Genomic DNA, 16,409 nt, shown 5'->3' on the forward strand with positions numbered 1-16,409 from the left:
CATTGTATACAGATTACTTTTGTACCAAACAGATTCGAGCAGACAAGTTTTTTATATAATACAAATAATATAAGTTTGAGTTCTATAGGTCCGCGGCAATAAAGTATAAATTTTTAATATTTTAATAAGAGACAAATATTCATTGCTTGTTCTTTTTAATAGTACATATTATGCAGATTACTTTTATACCAAATATATTCGAGCTTTCAAATTTTTTCGTTTAATACACATAATTCTGCTTTATATAAGGTCCGCGTTAAAAAAGTATCGATTTTTAATATTTTAAAGAGAGCCAAAAATTAATTGATTGTTTTTTTTAATAGTACATTTTATACAGATTGCTTTTATACCAAACAGATTCGAGCGTACAAATTTTTTCGTTTAATACACATAGTATTCTTCGTTAAATAAGGTTCGCGTTAAAAAAGTATCGATTTTTAATATTTTAAAGAGAGCCAAAAATTAATTGATTGTTTTTTAAATAGTACATTATACGCAGATTATTTCTGTGCCAAATAGATTCAAGCCTACAAATTTTTTCATTTAATACACATAATCTGAATGAGAATTTTAATGGGTTCGTAGCTATAAAGTATCGATTTTTAATATTTTAAAAAGAGCAAAAAATTAATCTTTTATATATTTCAACACTACATTATCTGCACATTATGATGGTAACATCAGCATACCAGCGTACAAACTTTTTGATCTATTATACGTAAAATGAATCCGCGCCGTATGGGGTCCGCGGTTTAAACATTTTAATTTTCAATATTTTAAAACGAGCCAAAAATTAATCTTGTATATATTTCAACACTACATTATCTGCACATTATGATGGTACCATCAGCATACCAGCGTACAAACTTTTTGATCTATTATACGTAAAATGAATCCGCGCCGTATGGGGTCCGCGGTTTGAACGTTTAAATTTTCAATATTTTAAAACGAGCCAAAAATTAATCTTGTATATATTTCAACAGTATATTATATGCACATGATGATGGTACCATCAGCATACCAGCCTACAAACTTTTTGGTATAATACACGTAATATAATTGTGCGCCGTATGGGGTCCGCGGTTTAAACATTTTAATTTTCAATATTTTAAAACGAGTCAAAAATTAATCTTTGATATATTTTAACAGTACATTGTTTGCACATTATGATGGTGCCATCAGCATACCAGCCTACGAACTTTTTGATATAATACACGTAATATAATTGTGCGCCGTATGGGGTCCGCGGTTTAAACATTTTAATTTTCAATATCTTAAAACGACCCAAAAATTAATCTTGTATATATTTCAACAGTACATTGTCTGCACATTATGATGGTACCATCGGCATACCAGCGTACTTTTTGATCTAACAAGCGCGCACTAAGCGCGCGCCATTCCTCGATTTTATTGAAAAAGATTGATATTTTTATGTAACGTTTGTTTAAACTTGATTAATATTTTTTGACAGAAATCATCTGATTAATGCGTTAATTTGCTAATTAAATTTTAAAATGAAAATATGTTACTAAATAATAAAATAATAATATTTTACAGAGAGTATTTTCTCTTAAAATTTGATTTTAAAAACTTAAAAAGGCTTTTAAGAGACTTTTAAAACATGTCCAAATAAAATGTTCTACGATTTACGCAGGCTTTAATTTTCGCAAAAAACGTTTAATCTTTGAATTAAAAAATTAAGGTTTGTGTAAGTCATTCAACATTATCTTTGAGCACGTTTTAAAGGTCTTATCAAAGCCTTAATTTTTGAAATCAAAGTCTAAACGGTTTTCGCGAAAATTAAAGCCTGTGTAAAACGTAGAACATTTTTTTTGGGCGCATTTTAAAGATCTTTTCAAGACCTACAAAATGAGCCTTCAGAAAATGTTTTACGTCTTATACAGGCCTTAATAAACTTGAAAAGATTAAGGCCTCTATAAAGCCTAGAACAGAAAATGTTCTAGGCTTTATAGAGGCCTTATTCTTTTCAAGTTTAAACGTTTATCGGGAAAATTCAGCAAACTATAAAATTAAAATAGCAATATGTTGTGAATAATATGTTGTAATACCTTATCCTCGATTAATATTTTTGTTACAGAAATCAGCTGATTATAACGTTAATTTGCTAATTAATTTTTAAAATAAGAATATATGTTATAACATTTAAAATAATAATATGTTTTAAATAATGTATATTATAATTCCTTAAATTCGATTAATATTTATGACAGCTATCAGCTGATTTCTGTCAAAAAATATTAATCGCAGATAAAGTATTATAACATATTATTTACATATTATTTATAAAATGTAATGCTTTAATCATCTGATTTCTGTCAAAAAATATTAATCAAGTTTAAACTTTATATAAGAACTTTATATAAGAACATCATTCTTTTTTATATATAAAATTGAGGAATGGCGCGCTTGTGTTGTTCTAGTTCTTTTCTAAAAAAGACATATTAAGTCGATTCTCGTAAGTATTGTTGCCTCTTTTCCGCGGAAATATTAATCAAGTTTAAAGTATTATAACATATTATTTAAAACATATTATTATTTTATTTTATTTTGGACTAACTGTCAAACTGCTAGCTGCTAATTCTCGCGATGACAGCCTTTCGATGCTACGAATATTACACACAACGCAAATCGACAGAGAGCCAATCAGCATTGCGGAAAAGAGGCAACAATACACTTCGAGACTTTCGAGATGACTTCGATACATTCGAGAATCGACTTAACATGCCTTTTTTAGATAGGGAATATTTTTATATCTTTCGACTTGATGTTATATTTCTAAAAAAATCTTCGATAAGGATAAATCGAAAGGAGATATTACGTGTGAAGAAAATATTTTAAATTTTCTCCAACTTGTAGGAACCATTTAAGGATTGATAAAAGATAAATTAGAATCGCATACATATACACACGTGTACGTATAGAATATTTATTATTGACATAGTACAATTGCTTACAAAATATAATAGCTATAATTTTTTTTAATATACGTCATTGGAATGCGCGCGTATACGCAATATGTACATAGGTGAAAATAATTAAAACGAGTCACACGCTCATTTTGGCGACACGTACAAAAATTTCCTAGATTCTATCTAAATCGCTAAAAGATCTGGAATAAAAAAAGAGAGAAAATCCGTAAAAAAAAATATATATAATATATATTTATCTACGGCTGAGGTGCACTCGTTTTTATTCATAATTAAAGCACGTTAATTAATAGTAGGAAATTATAAGAGCATGTACGAAAGATTACGAGAATTATTTGTAATCAATGTATGTGTGTGTGTGTGTTTTTTTTATGGGACATGTCGAATAATAAAATGAATATTATCGAGTACACGCGTATTAAAAATTGCAAATTGTAAGTTGCAATCTTTCTTTCTTCGGCTTTCTTACATATAAAGCGTTGTTTAACGCATTTGTTAAATCGACTACGTCTTGCACGCTCGTTACTTCGAGATATCTATATTTAATCGAGCTAGATTCATATCTAAAGAGATGTTTGAGCAACGATTTTACGCCTTATTGCACTTTTTGGTACTACGAGAAATTGATTCGAGGGATTGATACAAATAGAAACAAACGAGAGGATGAGCGATTTATATCTGCGATATTTTATTTGTAGGCACATTTTATTACACGCGACAATTAAAATAGTATTAATTATATATACAATATAAAATTTTATAGAAAAAATTTCTTATAAAAAAATTAGTTGCATATATAAAAGAAAATTGTATATAAAATGCTTATCAAAATGAATGATACTCTGTATGAAGATATTTTAATTAAAAATATTTTCACACATTTTTATATGCACACATTCTGATGTGTGAGTATCATCGATCCATCACGAGAGTTGATCTTGGTCAAAGGCCAGGATGCAGAGGCGCGTACATTTTATCAAAAATATATATTTAATATTTTATCTCTCGATATTGAATAAAAAATGATTTCTTTGATCAAAAAGAGCGACTGCTTCCCAAAAATGTTAATATAAATATCGCGCTACGTATATAGTATATATAATATATGAGCGAGGAGTAACGAGAGTAATCGTGGCGTAGTTTGTTCGGCAATATTCGGCAACGTGTTTAAAAATTCTCACGCGTTTTTGCATCAATCGCGTGAAGAGTTAAAAGGAAAAAGAACTACTTCGCTTAAAAGTCTCTCCCTCGCGTCTCGAGAACAACGTAGGAACCGATTCTTCGCTCTTTCTCTAACTTAACGCTAACAGTGTCGTGCGTTTTTGTTTCAAGTGCGCGCACGAAATCCGCAGCGCATCAGCTGCACTTCCTCGTTTCTCGCTTGATCCGATCGGCGGTCGCGAGCCGACCGAATCAAAGTTAACTTTAATAAGTGTGAATCCAGCGCGAGGCGCTATGGCAATGGGCTTAGGAGAAGAGGAGAGGAGACGACTGCCTCCCCTCTTCGGGGTACGCTTACGTGTACTGCGCGTTAAAAAAAGAGTCATAAATAAACTACGGAGAGTCCTATGGAGGATTCACGAATTACCAAAATCAACGAGGTCGAGCGAGTCGAGGAAACAACGAGGGACGGGAAGGATCGCTCTCACCAGAATCGATTCCGGCACTTGCGATTACGCACTTGGTGACGGCAGGTCTGCGTCTCCTCGTCGAACGCGGTGCCCTCCTCGCACACGAACCGGAAATCCAGCACCTGCCGCGCGGTGAAGCCGGGCGAGCAATAATGGAACAGTCGGCAGTCCCTGGCGTCGCCGTAGAACCGATACATCTCCTTCTCCAGGCAATTGAAGCTCGCGTGTTTCCGCGATCCCGCGAACTTTCGGCTGCTCGGTCTATGGATCGCGGATTCCGTCCTCGGGCCTGGATCGGCGTCTTCAGCTTTCGGATGGACGGTCGTCGAGGTCGAAATCGTCGAGGTCAGAATCGTCGAGGTCGGAATCGTCGAAGTCGGAATCGTCGAAACCGATGTCGGATGTTCGGCGAGGCCCGAAGGAGGTTCTGTGACGTACTGTTGATAGACTTTGGCGGAAGTCGTCGTGGTCTTCACTTCTTCAGGGTACTTATCGGTGCTCGTCTCGCCGATTGACTCGATGTTCGACTTCTCAAGAAGCAACGTCGTCAAGGGTAGAGAGGTCGACACGGAGATATCGACCTGCGGTTCAGTTTCCGTTTCTATCGTTGTCTGCTCGACAGGAGACGCAAGGGTGGTCAGTCTAGACAAGAGATGGAGGGTGGAAGTCTCGATCTGTGGATCGGCATTTTTTGAAGAATTGACGGGGGAATGTTGCTCGGTCGGGCTCGAAAGTTGATCCTCCTTGTTTGTCCGATCGCTCTTCGCGGGAGAATCGGCAGATATAGGTTCATTCGTTTCCAGCTTACTCTCGAGAACGTTTTCCTCGCTTCTGCCAGACTCCGTCGTCGCCATCACTGCCATCGTCGTCATTGTTGTTAGAGGCTCCGTCGTAGTGTCTATCGGATTTTTCGTGTTCAATGTCTCCGTAGTAATAATCGCAGTGGTATCGGTAGATTTGCGCGTCAAAGCGAGCTTCCTGATCACCGGCTTCGGCGCCAACTCGTTGTAGGACTTGGGCGGTTTCGCCGGTTTGGGATTAAACAAGCCCAGCCTCGATTTAATCACGACCGGGACCGGAGTCGTCGTCGGAAGATTATAAGCGTAAATCCTCCTGTTCCCGATGGGCTTGAACATTTTCGGTGACGTGGAACGAGCAGTAGTAGTCGTCGGTCGAGGGGTAGTCGTGGTTGTAGTCGTGGTTGTAGTCGTGGTTGTAGTCGTTGTACTCGTCGAGGGTATCATGGTGGATGACATTGTTGTGGTGGTCGGCAAAGTCGTGGCTAAAGTTGTGACCTTTTCGAGATCTGAAACTTCCGTGACACTTTTTTCCGCATGTTCCGTCTGCGTTTCCGCTTCATCGTCGATCCAATGTGTCTCCAGATCCTTCTTATCGAGATCGAGATCTTTCGACGCCGCGTCTCTCTTCTCTCCGTCAGTCTCTTCGTTCTTCTTCTCCTCAGAATCATTCGATTCGGACGCACTCTCCATTTCCTTGTAATTTTCCGGCTCGTAATTGTCGTCAACGTAATCGTGCTCATCAAATACCGACGTTTCCTTTTCCGCGTCGTCGTCTCCATCATCCGATCTCGGTAACTCGTCCGTGAATTTTAGGATACCTTCGGTGCTGCCTTCAGTGTCTTCGGTCGAATGCGTAATATCTTCCTGAGAATCATTATACTCCTCGGAACTCGTGTAATCAACGGACGTTGTATATTCCTCGGTGCTTTCCTTGTAATCCTCCTGGATGCTGGTGTCGCGCGAATTTTCCGCGGACGATTCTATAGTCGTGTCCGGATACTCGCTCGATTCCTCGTAAATTGCCTCTTCGCTGTATTTCGTACTTGAATGTTCTTCTTCGTTCAAATTATCGGTGCTCGTCTTCTCGCTTGAGTCTTCGCGCGAGGACGATTCTTCTTCTTCTTGTTTCGAAACGTCCTCGCGAGAAATCGCGGCTTCGCGAGAGGAAATGTTAGGTGTCTCTTCCGAGCTCGCCTCGAACTTTTTCTCTTTTGTATTCGCGTTAGCTTCTTCGTCGTAGTCGTTCGAAGTTTCGTATTCTTTCGAGAAGAATTCGTCGTCGGACTCTTTCTCTTCGGAAACGCGCGTAACTTCCGTCGATTCTATCTCCACCGCGCTCTGCGGATTCTCGGTAAAATTTGTACCTTCTAAACTAATATATTCGGTTTTCTGCTCTGCCTCTTCCGACTTATCGGCATCTAAATTCCTCGCGCTCTTCTCCATAATTTGGTGATCGAACGATCGCTCGACCTCCTTATTTTTCTCGACGTCGCAACTTTCGTCGTCTCGCAAACTTTTCGAATGCGTTGCGTCGCGTTGACCAACCGCTCTCGCGTCCACCTCTTTCGAAATTTGCGGTTCCGACTCTCCGAAAATGTGGCTATCGATTTGCTTCGCAACTTTCGCCTCGACCATTACGATAGCTGGAGTCATAGTAGTAATGGGTGTAGTAGTAATGACACTAGTAATAGTAGTAGGTTCATCTATTTCTTCTTTCTGCTGAATTGTCTCTGTTACTTCGACATTCGTCGGCTTTTTTTCCTGCTTCATTCTCGAAGATGTGCGTCTTCTCGAGGATCTCGCTCGAGAAGCCTTCCTTCTCGAACCAGATTTTCGTTCTCCAGAATCCTTGGCGCTTTCTCGCTCGGTTGTTTCTTGCGGAACTTCCAGTCGTTTCTCTTCGTCAGAATTTATGAAGCCCGATTCGTCCTTTGTCAAATATCCTGCCAGTTGTTCGTCATGTATTTTCTCGTTAGTTTTCGATCTGTCGTACAAAGCAGATTTACTCTCTTCTTCAATAATAATCTCGATAGGAGCGTCGGTCTTGGACGTCTCAACGTCAGAATTCGTAGCTTTCACCTTAAAGTCATTGTCATGTATTATTAGATCTAGATCATCTGTCCGAGATTTATTTTCTTCAGAACGAGCAGTTGCAAATTCAATGTTAGTTTCGAATTTCGATTTAGACTCTGAGTCTGACGTATTTTTAATATGCTTTTTCTTGTCTAATAACTTTTCAGTATTAGCTTCGAAATTTGAAAACGAATCTTGATGACTCGATTTTTTATTCTCTTCTTTCTCGTCCGGGTCTTTATCTAGCGTTAAATGTCTCGAAGCATCTGTCTTTAAATCCTCTAAAACGTCCGTCTTCTCTATCTCGATATCTTTCGCCTCGAGAGTCCCGCTATCTTTAGCGACGTGTTCAGAAGTATTTTCAATTTCATCAGCACTATTGCGAAAAGCATCCTCGTCCGCTTCGTCGTTGAATAGGATATCTCTAAACTTTATCAGACTCTCCCTAATAGCCTGGAAATCTCCGACGTTGATCTCGGCGGGCGTATCTTCCACGTTCGTCGCTTCATCCTGGTTCCGACGCGATTCACTCTTTCGCGCCGCTTCTTCATAATCCTCGTCTTGACTATCCGCGCCGTAGATCAAATGATAGAGCTGACCGTGAGATCGTTTTCTACGCGAGAGTCGTATCTTCTCCATCGTGTTTCTCACGACCTGTCGATTCCTCGGAATTTTCGGAACGTCGCGATAAAACGGATCGAACGACTCGTCGCCCTCCTTGTAGTCATCGTAGCTGGCCGGTATCGTCGGCAACGGCAATGTCACCAATTGCGTGGTGTTTAGAGGTCTGCCGGACTCGTCGCTCACGCTCGCCTTTGCTGTGACAATCACCCGCGATTGCGACGGCAACAGCGGCGACGGGTTCTGCACGATTCTCTGGATATCCGGTGGTGGTAGATTTATGGTGATCTGATGGGGCTTGAGCTGCGGCACCGTCACGCCTGGCGAGTTCACCCGGTGAATGCGTTGGCTAACCGACTGGTGAGTGACCAATTGCGAAGGTTTTGGCGAAGGCCTCGGCGTCGGGTAAAACGACCTCACGGTCGTCTCCCCGGCGATTGGAGGCGTCGGCAAAAAGTTGTCGGATATTCTCTGCTGGGACGTTTGACTCGTCTTCGTCTGCACCACCGTGCGAGACGATTCTTGAAAGCTCGGGACCAGAGATATCGTCAACTTAGACACCTAAAATAAGATGTAAAATAAATTTTTCTCTCGTTTTTTTCTCTTCTATTTAATAATTTCACTAAAAGTTATATATAAAAATGTGTGTTGCTTTCACGTTGCATTAAATAAATTAGATTTTTTAAATTATATTATAAATTAAATTATATATCGTGTTTGAGGATACTTTTATCGAAACTGCATTAAATTTAATTTAAATTAATTTGCAAAAATCAAAGAGAGAATGACTGAAATGCATGCTCTACCTTTCCCTTATTAGTCGACTGTATCGGCTCCAGTGGCCTTAAGCTTTCGTGATCGCGATCATCCTCGTCGCGATAGTCGATGGTCTCGCGCGGATTGTTGCTGTGCACGGCGAACTGTTCGGTGGTACTCGCGATACCGTGATTGTGAAAGATGGGGTTGATCAAGGCCGCCGGGCTGTTGGCGTTATTGCTGAGCAGAGTCTGTATCGCGGCGGGAGACGTGGCGTACAGAGGCGTCACGGTCGACGGTTCGTTGTGTTGAATGATCTGCGACGATGGTCCCACCGTCGAGCTATACCTGATCTGCGGATGGATCTGCGGGGACGGCGTCGTCGAGCTGACTCCCTGATTGCTAAACAGCTGATACGACGTGGCCTGATTGTTGACGCGTTCGCCACCGTTGTGATAGATGTACTGATGATGGTAGCCGCCGTTCTTGTCGTCGTACAGCGCTTTGGACTGGCTCGTGTGGAGCTGCGGGAACGGCGGCTGGGGCTGATAGTGCTGCGGATAACCGGCCGGATGTTGGAAGGAACCGCTCGCGACAGTGGTGGACGGCTTGCTGGGTCGGGACGTAGTCGTGGGACTAGGGGTGGTCGAGGTCGTGCTGGGTCGCGCCGAGGTCGTTCGCGGCTGCTGATGATCCTCCACCAGGTGATCCGTAAGATCGTCGTCCTCATCATCAACGTCCTCGTCGTTCTCGTGCAGACTGCGAGCGGGGAAGGGAATCGAAAAAGATCAGCAGAGGTTTACAAAACCAGACCGGTTATGTTATGTTATTCGCGGAGGAATTAAGCCGCGTGTGATTTATAGACCGTAATTTCAAGCGTTCTGAAACCAAAGCGAAATGAATCTTGATCTGTTTACGAGCATTTATCGCGTGTTTTCGTCGTAAATTATCGGGGAAGAAATCATCATCGTTAGCGGAGAGACGCGCCAGAATGTCGCGGCGAGCAGAGATCTCGACGCATTCCTGGAGCCTCTCGCATACTCGGGCGTGTGCGATTGCACCGTGCTCGTCTACGAGATAACCGCTTCCAGGTAATGACCGTTAATCGTCGGACGACACTGACGGATGATAATAACGACGTTAACCGTGTAAAGTCGCAGACAGACAAGCGGGGTAAAGCGAGCCGCGCGGGAAACGAGATTTACTTTGGCTAAAAATAGACGGCCGTCAATGACTAACAATAAGTAGCCGCGAGTCGTCGAAGAGCGTATAAATTTCGTCGCCGTGTGACAGTTAATCGTTACAATTTTTATCTGCATATATAAATATATATATACATGATCGTCCGTTCGGCGCGAAGAGGGAGAGGACTCTGGCGCATTCCTGAGATACCGCGGTGAAGGAAAGCCAGTAAAGTATTTATATGGATGCCCAAGTTATGGCGCATGTCTTTTATAGCCGGCAATTTTGTACCTCGTCTAAAGTATAAGCATTCACCGGAAAAATATGCATATATGCACGAATTGAAAATATGCAACTCGAAATGCTGAAGGGGACTTTGAAAGCGTGCCGTTTTCGCCGCAACATTTACACGATTGTATCTCTAGGCGTTGTTGCTTTGTTAAGGATTATATTGCATAAACGAAACGAAGCGAGAATTTTTTCCAAATGCGACGAGTTGATATTACATCATATGTGTGTGTACAGGATGTTCCGTAATACTTCGCGCGAATTCAATTTTAAAATTTATTGATAAATTTGAAATTGATTTCTCTCTCCTCTCTCTTAGGAAGAATTCCTTTTCAATATCTTGTATTTTTAAGATTTTAAATTTAATTTCTAAGAACACAAGATTTTTATTTAAATAATAGTAAAAAAATTCATTATTTATTTATATCCAAGAAATTTATATATCTTTTATTTCATCTGTATACATTTTATGCAAATTACAGATAAATTAAACCAGATACAGTCCATGTATCTTTGATCCCTTGAGTATATGTCTGAGTCGGCTGCAAATTGCAATGGTGTTAGAATATCTTGTATGACAGTGGTAAAGCAATCAGAGTGTGCAAGAATTTATTTCATTCGATAGTCAGTTTCTGCTCGCAACGACTCGCTCTAATGCGAAATCGGAAAATATAATAGATTAGAACGACCGGCTTGGCATATCGCTGATATTATTTTTCACGAATTGACGAATTGTCATTAACCCCGTGTGTCACTGACAATTTATTTTCTTGCATACGCACGTGTGATTTACCGGAAACCTTAATTTTTTTAAATGGAAAGGGCGCGCGCGGATTGATTGCGACATGGATTTTTACCTGAGTGTCACGGCGTTATTGCCGTAGAGTTCTAGATTCAGATTGTAGAATCGCTCGCTTTTACTGCAGTCGACCTCGTCGACCCTCTCGCAGACCCTGGTTTCCTGATCGAAGACGGTCCCATTCAGACAGAGGAACTTTATATCCATGATCTCGTCTGAAATCAGTTTCACGATGAAGAAGGGAGTCTCATTTTTCGGGAATGCTCGAATTTCGAGACGCTTAAATTTCAATTTTACAATTTTATTATTCGTTTCTTCGCACTTGATCATATTACAAAGGAAGATGCCGCATCTTTGAGTAATTTTTTGACGAATTGAAATTTTATTCGAGTCTCTACTGGGAATACAATAAACTATCTTTGAAAAAACGGTCTCGCACCTATTTCACAGATATTTAATCTCTGAACTTGCAGACAAAATTACACACGTCGCGATCCAGTCTATAAAATCTATCTTATACAGATAATTATGCAAATTGTTTTATATGTCAAGCGTTCACGTCGAATCACCGAGGAACGATCGGAGTCGGCGCCTTTTGCATCTCGCCTAGAGTCCTATCCGGACTTGTCACGGACGCGGATCCGGTAAATTAAAATTAGAAGCGATAGTTAATAGCGTGCGCGAAGGTAATTAAGGTCGGCGCGCGTATCGATGATAAGTAGATCGTTTCGAAAGGTCCGGCCGAAGGTCCCCTCCAAGTTTTGTAATCGGGAGATCGCTTTACGGCGAGAATGTCACGGTCGCCTAGAAACGTTTACTGACCTAAGCCGAGAGTCTGGCTTTGACTTGTCAGGAATCGAGGTGTCGTTCTCCCCCCGTCTGATTAATCTCTGCGCGAATCCGATATCACGCGAGTCTACCTTCTTAACTGGAATTAACATTCGTTACTTTTCGGCCGAAAAAAGAGGAGAACGTAGAATTGTATAATTTAAAGCGTTTAAGGGGAACATTTCTTTATCATCGAGATTTTTATTTCGTACATTCTGTCTGACATTTTTCTTTGAGGATTTCGTCTTTATAATGCGAAACTACCTTTCTGGCCGATGGTGCAGACGTGAAACATTTGACAGCCCGCCTCGACATCCGCGTAGTATCCACCAATCACTTTTCCTTGGCACGAGAAGTTCGTCTCCGGCAGATTGTCGAAGTCCAGATACTTGAAAGATCCAAAATTCGGCGAGTCGAGAAAAATTTAAGCAAACCATTCTAATTTTATTTAAATCAATTTCATCGACTTACGCCAGGTTCCCCCGCGCTGCATAATAAACGGCCATGATGTAGATTGAAGATCAACACGAAAACTGAAAAAGCAAAAAGAAAAGAAATGAGAAAACAGAAATTTGCATTACGCGATTAGTAAAAAAGAATGTTTAGAATTCTTTCGAATATTTGCTCGAAGTGACTTTTAGTTTTCAACAGATAGATTGAATGGGGATGGAAATTTTAAACAAATTCTAATTTGCTTTTGCAGAATCAAACACCTTAAAATTTTGTAAAAAATGGCAACACGAATCTATTCTTATAGTCAATATTTCTATTTTCCTCCAGAGCTCGACTCTCATTTAATATATGTTCTCTCGTGTTATATTTGCGTGGAAATATTAAGATTCGATCATAATAGCCGGTATTAATATGTACTGACGTGAAATAAAAGAGATTAAAGTATTATTTTCTGTCAAAAGATAAAATCCTGCTCGCCACCGAGTTCGATTTGACGCAGCCGTAATTTATAGGAGTAATTTATGCGGTTGCGCAATCGTAGGTCCATTGCAGGGTCCCCTGTGAACCCCGGTTACACTAGATACAGCTATAATTATGCACAACTATCGTCACGCATCGACGACAGGTTAATGCTCCAGAAATTCGAGTTTGTAATTTCGAGCGGCTACCGTTAGATATGTATAACGTAATTTCGCGCAAATGTAACGTTACGTAAACGCAATTAGACTAAAGAAAAGAATTACATTAAGTCAGGCAAAGATTAATGAAACGCGATTAAAGAAATATTAATTAAGATTAATTTGAAACGAGGCTGAATCTGAGAAAGCTAAAAAAAGTAACATTTGTAGTTAAAAGTAAACATATTTTGCATCATCACAATAAAATGATCATCACGCTCGTTTCATCAAATATGAGTAGTGAAAAAATGGCAAGATAAAATGTAATCAAAAAGTAATAAGATACTATAATATAGGCAACTTTCACCTCGCTTATCTAACACGCGCCACAGACAGGTGTTAATTGTTACCGTCAGATTAAATTATATTCGTCGCAACTGACTCTGTATTCTGTACTCTCAATTACAGTTCGCTAATAATTCTTTGGATATTTAAATTGCAATCCATATTTTTTTTACCATCAATAAGCATTTTTATATAACGCGACTGTATAATTGATTTATGGGGCTTCATTAAACGCTTCATACACAAAAATGTAGTATATTAAACACATTTATAAATATACATATACGGTGATATTTCAGAAAGAAAATAAATTTTATTTTCTGGCAACAAGTATTAAATATTAAAAATAGCAAATGTTAAATAATTATTTTAACAATACTGTCTATACATTTTAAATGCAGGCTTGTTTATATGTATGACACTTATAAATATTATTTCTTCCGATTATTTTTCACCGAGTCTTTAGCGTCCATTGTACAATTTGACTATGAAACGCTATCTTACAGCACAGTTAAGTCGCACCTGTTTGTGTTCGTTGTAACAATATACGATCGCGATATGTCACAGGCTTTTCTGTCACACGAGTCGAGACCTATCGGGACTCGATAACTTACGAACGACTTTTAATTCGCATGTGTGCAAAGACGAACAGACCTTTCACCGAGAGTGGCGCTTGTAAAATATATTCCTCGTATTCTAACGCACGGGATTGTAAAATCGATTCGATCTCGATACATTCGATTATGTAATAATTTCAATAAAAAAAAGGCAACGGGAAACGAGAATAGATAGAGGATAGAGAAAGAGAAAGAAATGATGTAAGCCGGCGTGAAATAAAAACAACGGCACGGTAGTATACTCTCTCGTCGGGTGTTTCGCCAATTATTTTTTACATATCCTGACCTTTCGTTCAGACGATGTCTGACCGCGACGTCATGCGACGTTAGTTTCCATCAGTTTCACCGCAGCCAACGTCGTTAATAATGCTGCATAGCTTTCTCGAGGTGAAAGAATATTTATCCTCGTCGATTTCGTTCGAATCGGGAGTATGGCAATGAAGAAGTTTGATGATTTTATTAAACACGAAGCATATCAAACTTAAATTTCAACAAACTAATAAGGGCCGAACGCGGGTGATAGTTTGTCGATTTCAATGAAATTTAATTTCTCGCTGCAATTGATTTGTTGTGGATAGAGCACAATTTTTTGGTGTAATGCCAAGTAATTAAAAAATAAATCTTTAAACATATCATTCTTGCCATTGATATTCTTCAATGATTGTAATTGTTTGAAATATTTTCTTCACACATTCGCTGCGAATTATTCGTCTTTAATAATACATAGAACTCTCTTTCTCTGTTTTGCAATAAATTCTTTTCTCACTTATCATTTTATATCGAGCTCTTCGCTAAATAAAATTTATGCTTGGATTGTTTTTTAAATGCTTCGACTTATATAGACAAGAAATTAAAGTACATCTACACAGAGAGAATTTTCTCTTAGAATTTAGCCTGAAAATCATGGTAATCGTAGGACAATATGGTATGGAAAGAATTTTACGAAAATTTCTGTGATTAATATTTATCACAATAAAAAATAATAATATCTATTACAATAAAATATAAAATATGTTTGATTAATTTTACTAAAAGTATAGTAAAATTTACTAAAAGTAAAATTAATCAAACATATTTTTAAAATTCTTTCCACACCATATTGTCCCACGATTATCATGATTTTCAGGGTAAATTCTAAGAGAAAATTCTCTCTATGTACGGATTCTCTTGCGGATGCTGCGAATGAAAGGGTTATATGGATCGATCCACATATCCACGCGTCTCGTGTATAAGAAGCTAAAAAGGGAAAGGAGGAAGAAATGGAAAGCGCGGTCGCCGCACAGACATACACACATACACACATACACACACACACACACACACACACACACATCAGAATTCCATGCTAGAAACCGAAATTTCATAAATAATTCCTGGGGCATACCGCGCTCTCGGCCGACTGTGACGAAGTTCCTTGAAACTCCTTAACGTTCCTCTCTGACTTCTCTGCTCTAATCTAGTCAGTCGTCCATAGACTTTTGCTTTCATTGAGCGAACGACGCGATTCTCCTTCTATTTTATTTTCGGATACGGCTTGGCATTCGAAAAGTTGGAACGTTTAAATCATTAAAATCGCGATTTCATAATCTTGCCGATATTCTGAATTGGTGTCAAGGAATTTTTGTCTTCGACGAATGTATGCGCATGTATTAATATTGCAAATTAATAAATTTGATTCAAGTACGAAAAAGGAAATTTATATTATGATTTCAAAGAAGAAAAGAAAGCAAATGGTTCTTTTATTTAAATTATTGTATTAAATTTAACAATGGATTTTTTATTTAAATTATATATTCAATCTGAGCAAAAAACATATATTTATATAATGTAGAAATTTAAAAAAAAATGCAATAAAATATAGAAATATATTCCATGTGTAAAGATATTAATCCGATTTTAAGAGATCAGAGATATAAAAGCGATTTGTTATGATTTATGTGTGTACATTATATCGCGATGTCGTATCGATATCAATCAATACGGAGAGAACTCATATAGAGTATAATTACACATATATTTTTAGAAAGCACGTATTTTTCTCACGAGGAAATACATACACAAAATGACGTATTTATTTCACCGTTACGATCGACACACGGTCGTTAATCATCATCAAAGTTATTTTCCGATACCTTCGCTGTGTGGATGCTGCGGTGCGATATGAGCACGTGGCGCATTATAGCGCGGTAATAATAATCAATCCGGCTTTCGTTTATCGCAATTTTCGCTTAATGGCATACCCTGGCTCCGGCTCCGACCGAGGAGGAAAGATTCCCTTGTAATATCGAATATATATAGTCGCCGTGTCGTGTAACGCGCGGTACATGTAAAAGTCTAGATATATATGTATATATAAGCGGGCCTTCTTACTTTTTTTTCTCACCACATAAGGTATGCATATATAGACATGCACTGCGTAGAGGAGTACCTGCCGAAGAAGAAGCGTTCGCC

At 38.9% G+C, this 16,409-nt stretch overlaps 1 protein-coding gene across 2 annotated transcripts in view; it reads right to left on the bottom strand.

Annotated features, from left to right (window-relative positions):
• Nucleotides 1–2,929: 2,929 nt before the first annotated feature.
• LOC145938275 (uncharacterized) overlaps nt 2,930–16,409 on the bottom strand; it is a 65,183-nt gene continuing 51,703 nt past the window's right edge. For both annotated transcript variants that reach the window (XM_083041767.1, XM_083041766.1), the window contains exons 6-10: nt 12,398–12,459; nt 12,191–12,314; nt 11,157–11,313; nt 8,880–9,588; nt 2,930–8,634 (exon numbers count right to left, since the gene is read on the bottom strand). In XM_083041767.1, coding sequence (XP_082897893.1) covers nt 4,594–8,634; nt 8,880–9,588; nt 11,157–11,313; nt 12,191–12,314; nt 12,398–12,459 — 5,093 coding nt within the window. In that variant the 3' untranslated portion in view covers nt 2,930–4,593. The remainder of the gene's footprint in view (nt 8,635–8,879; nt 9,589–11,156; nt 11,314–12,190; nt 12,315–12,397; nt 12,460–16,409) is intronic.

This window comes from Prenolepis imparis, unplaced genomic scaffold (assembly GCF_030444845.1).
Source record: "Prenolepis imparis isolate NDT839.2.m4 unplaced genomic scaffold, iyPreImpa1.0 SCAF_7, whole genome shotgun sequence".
NCBI classification, from domain to species: domain Eukaryota; kingdom Metazoa; phylum Arthropoda; class Insecta; order Hymenoptera; family Formicidae; genus Prenolepis; species Prenolepis imparis.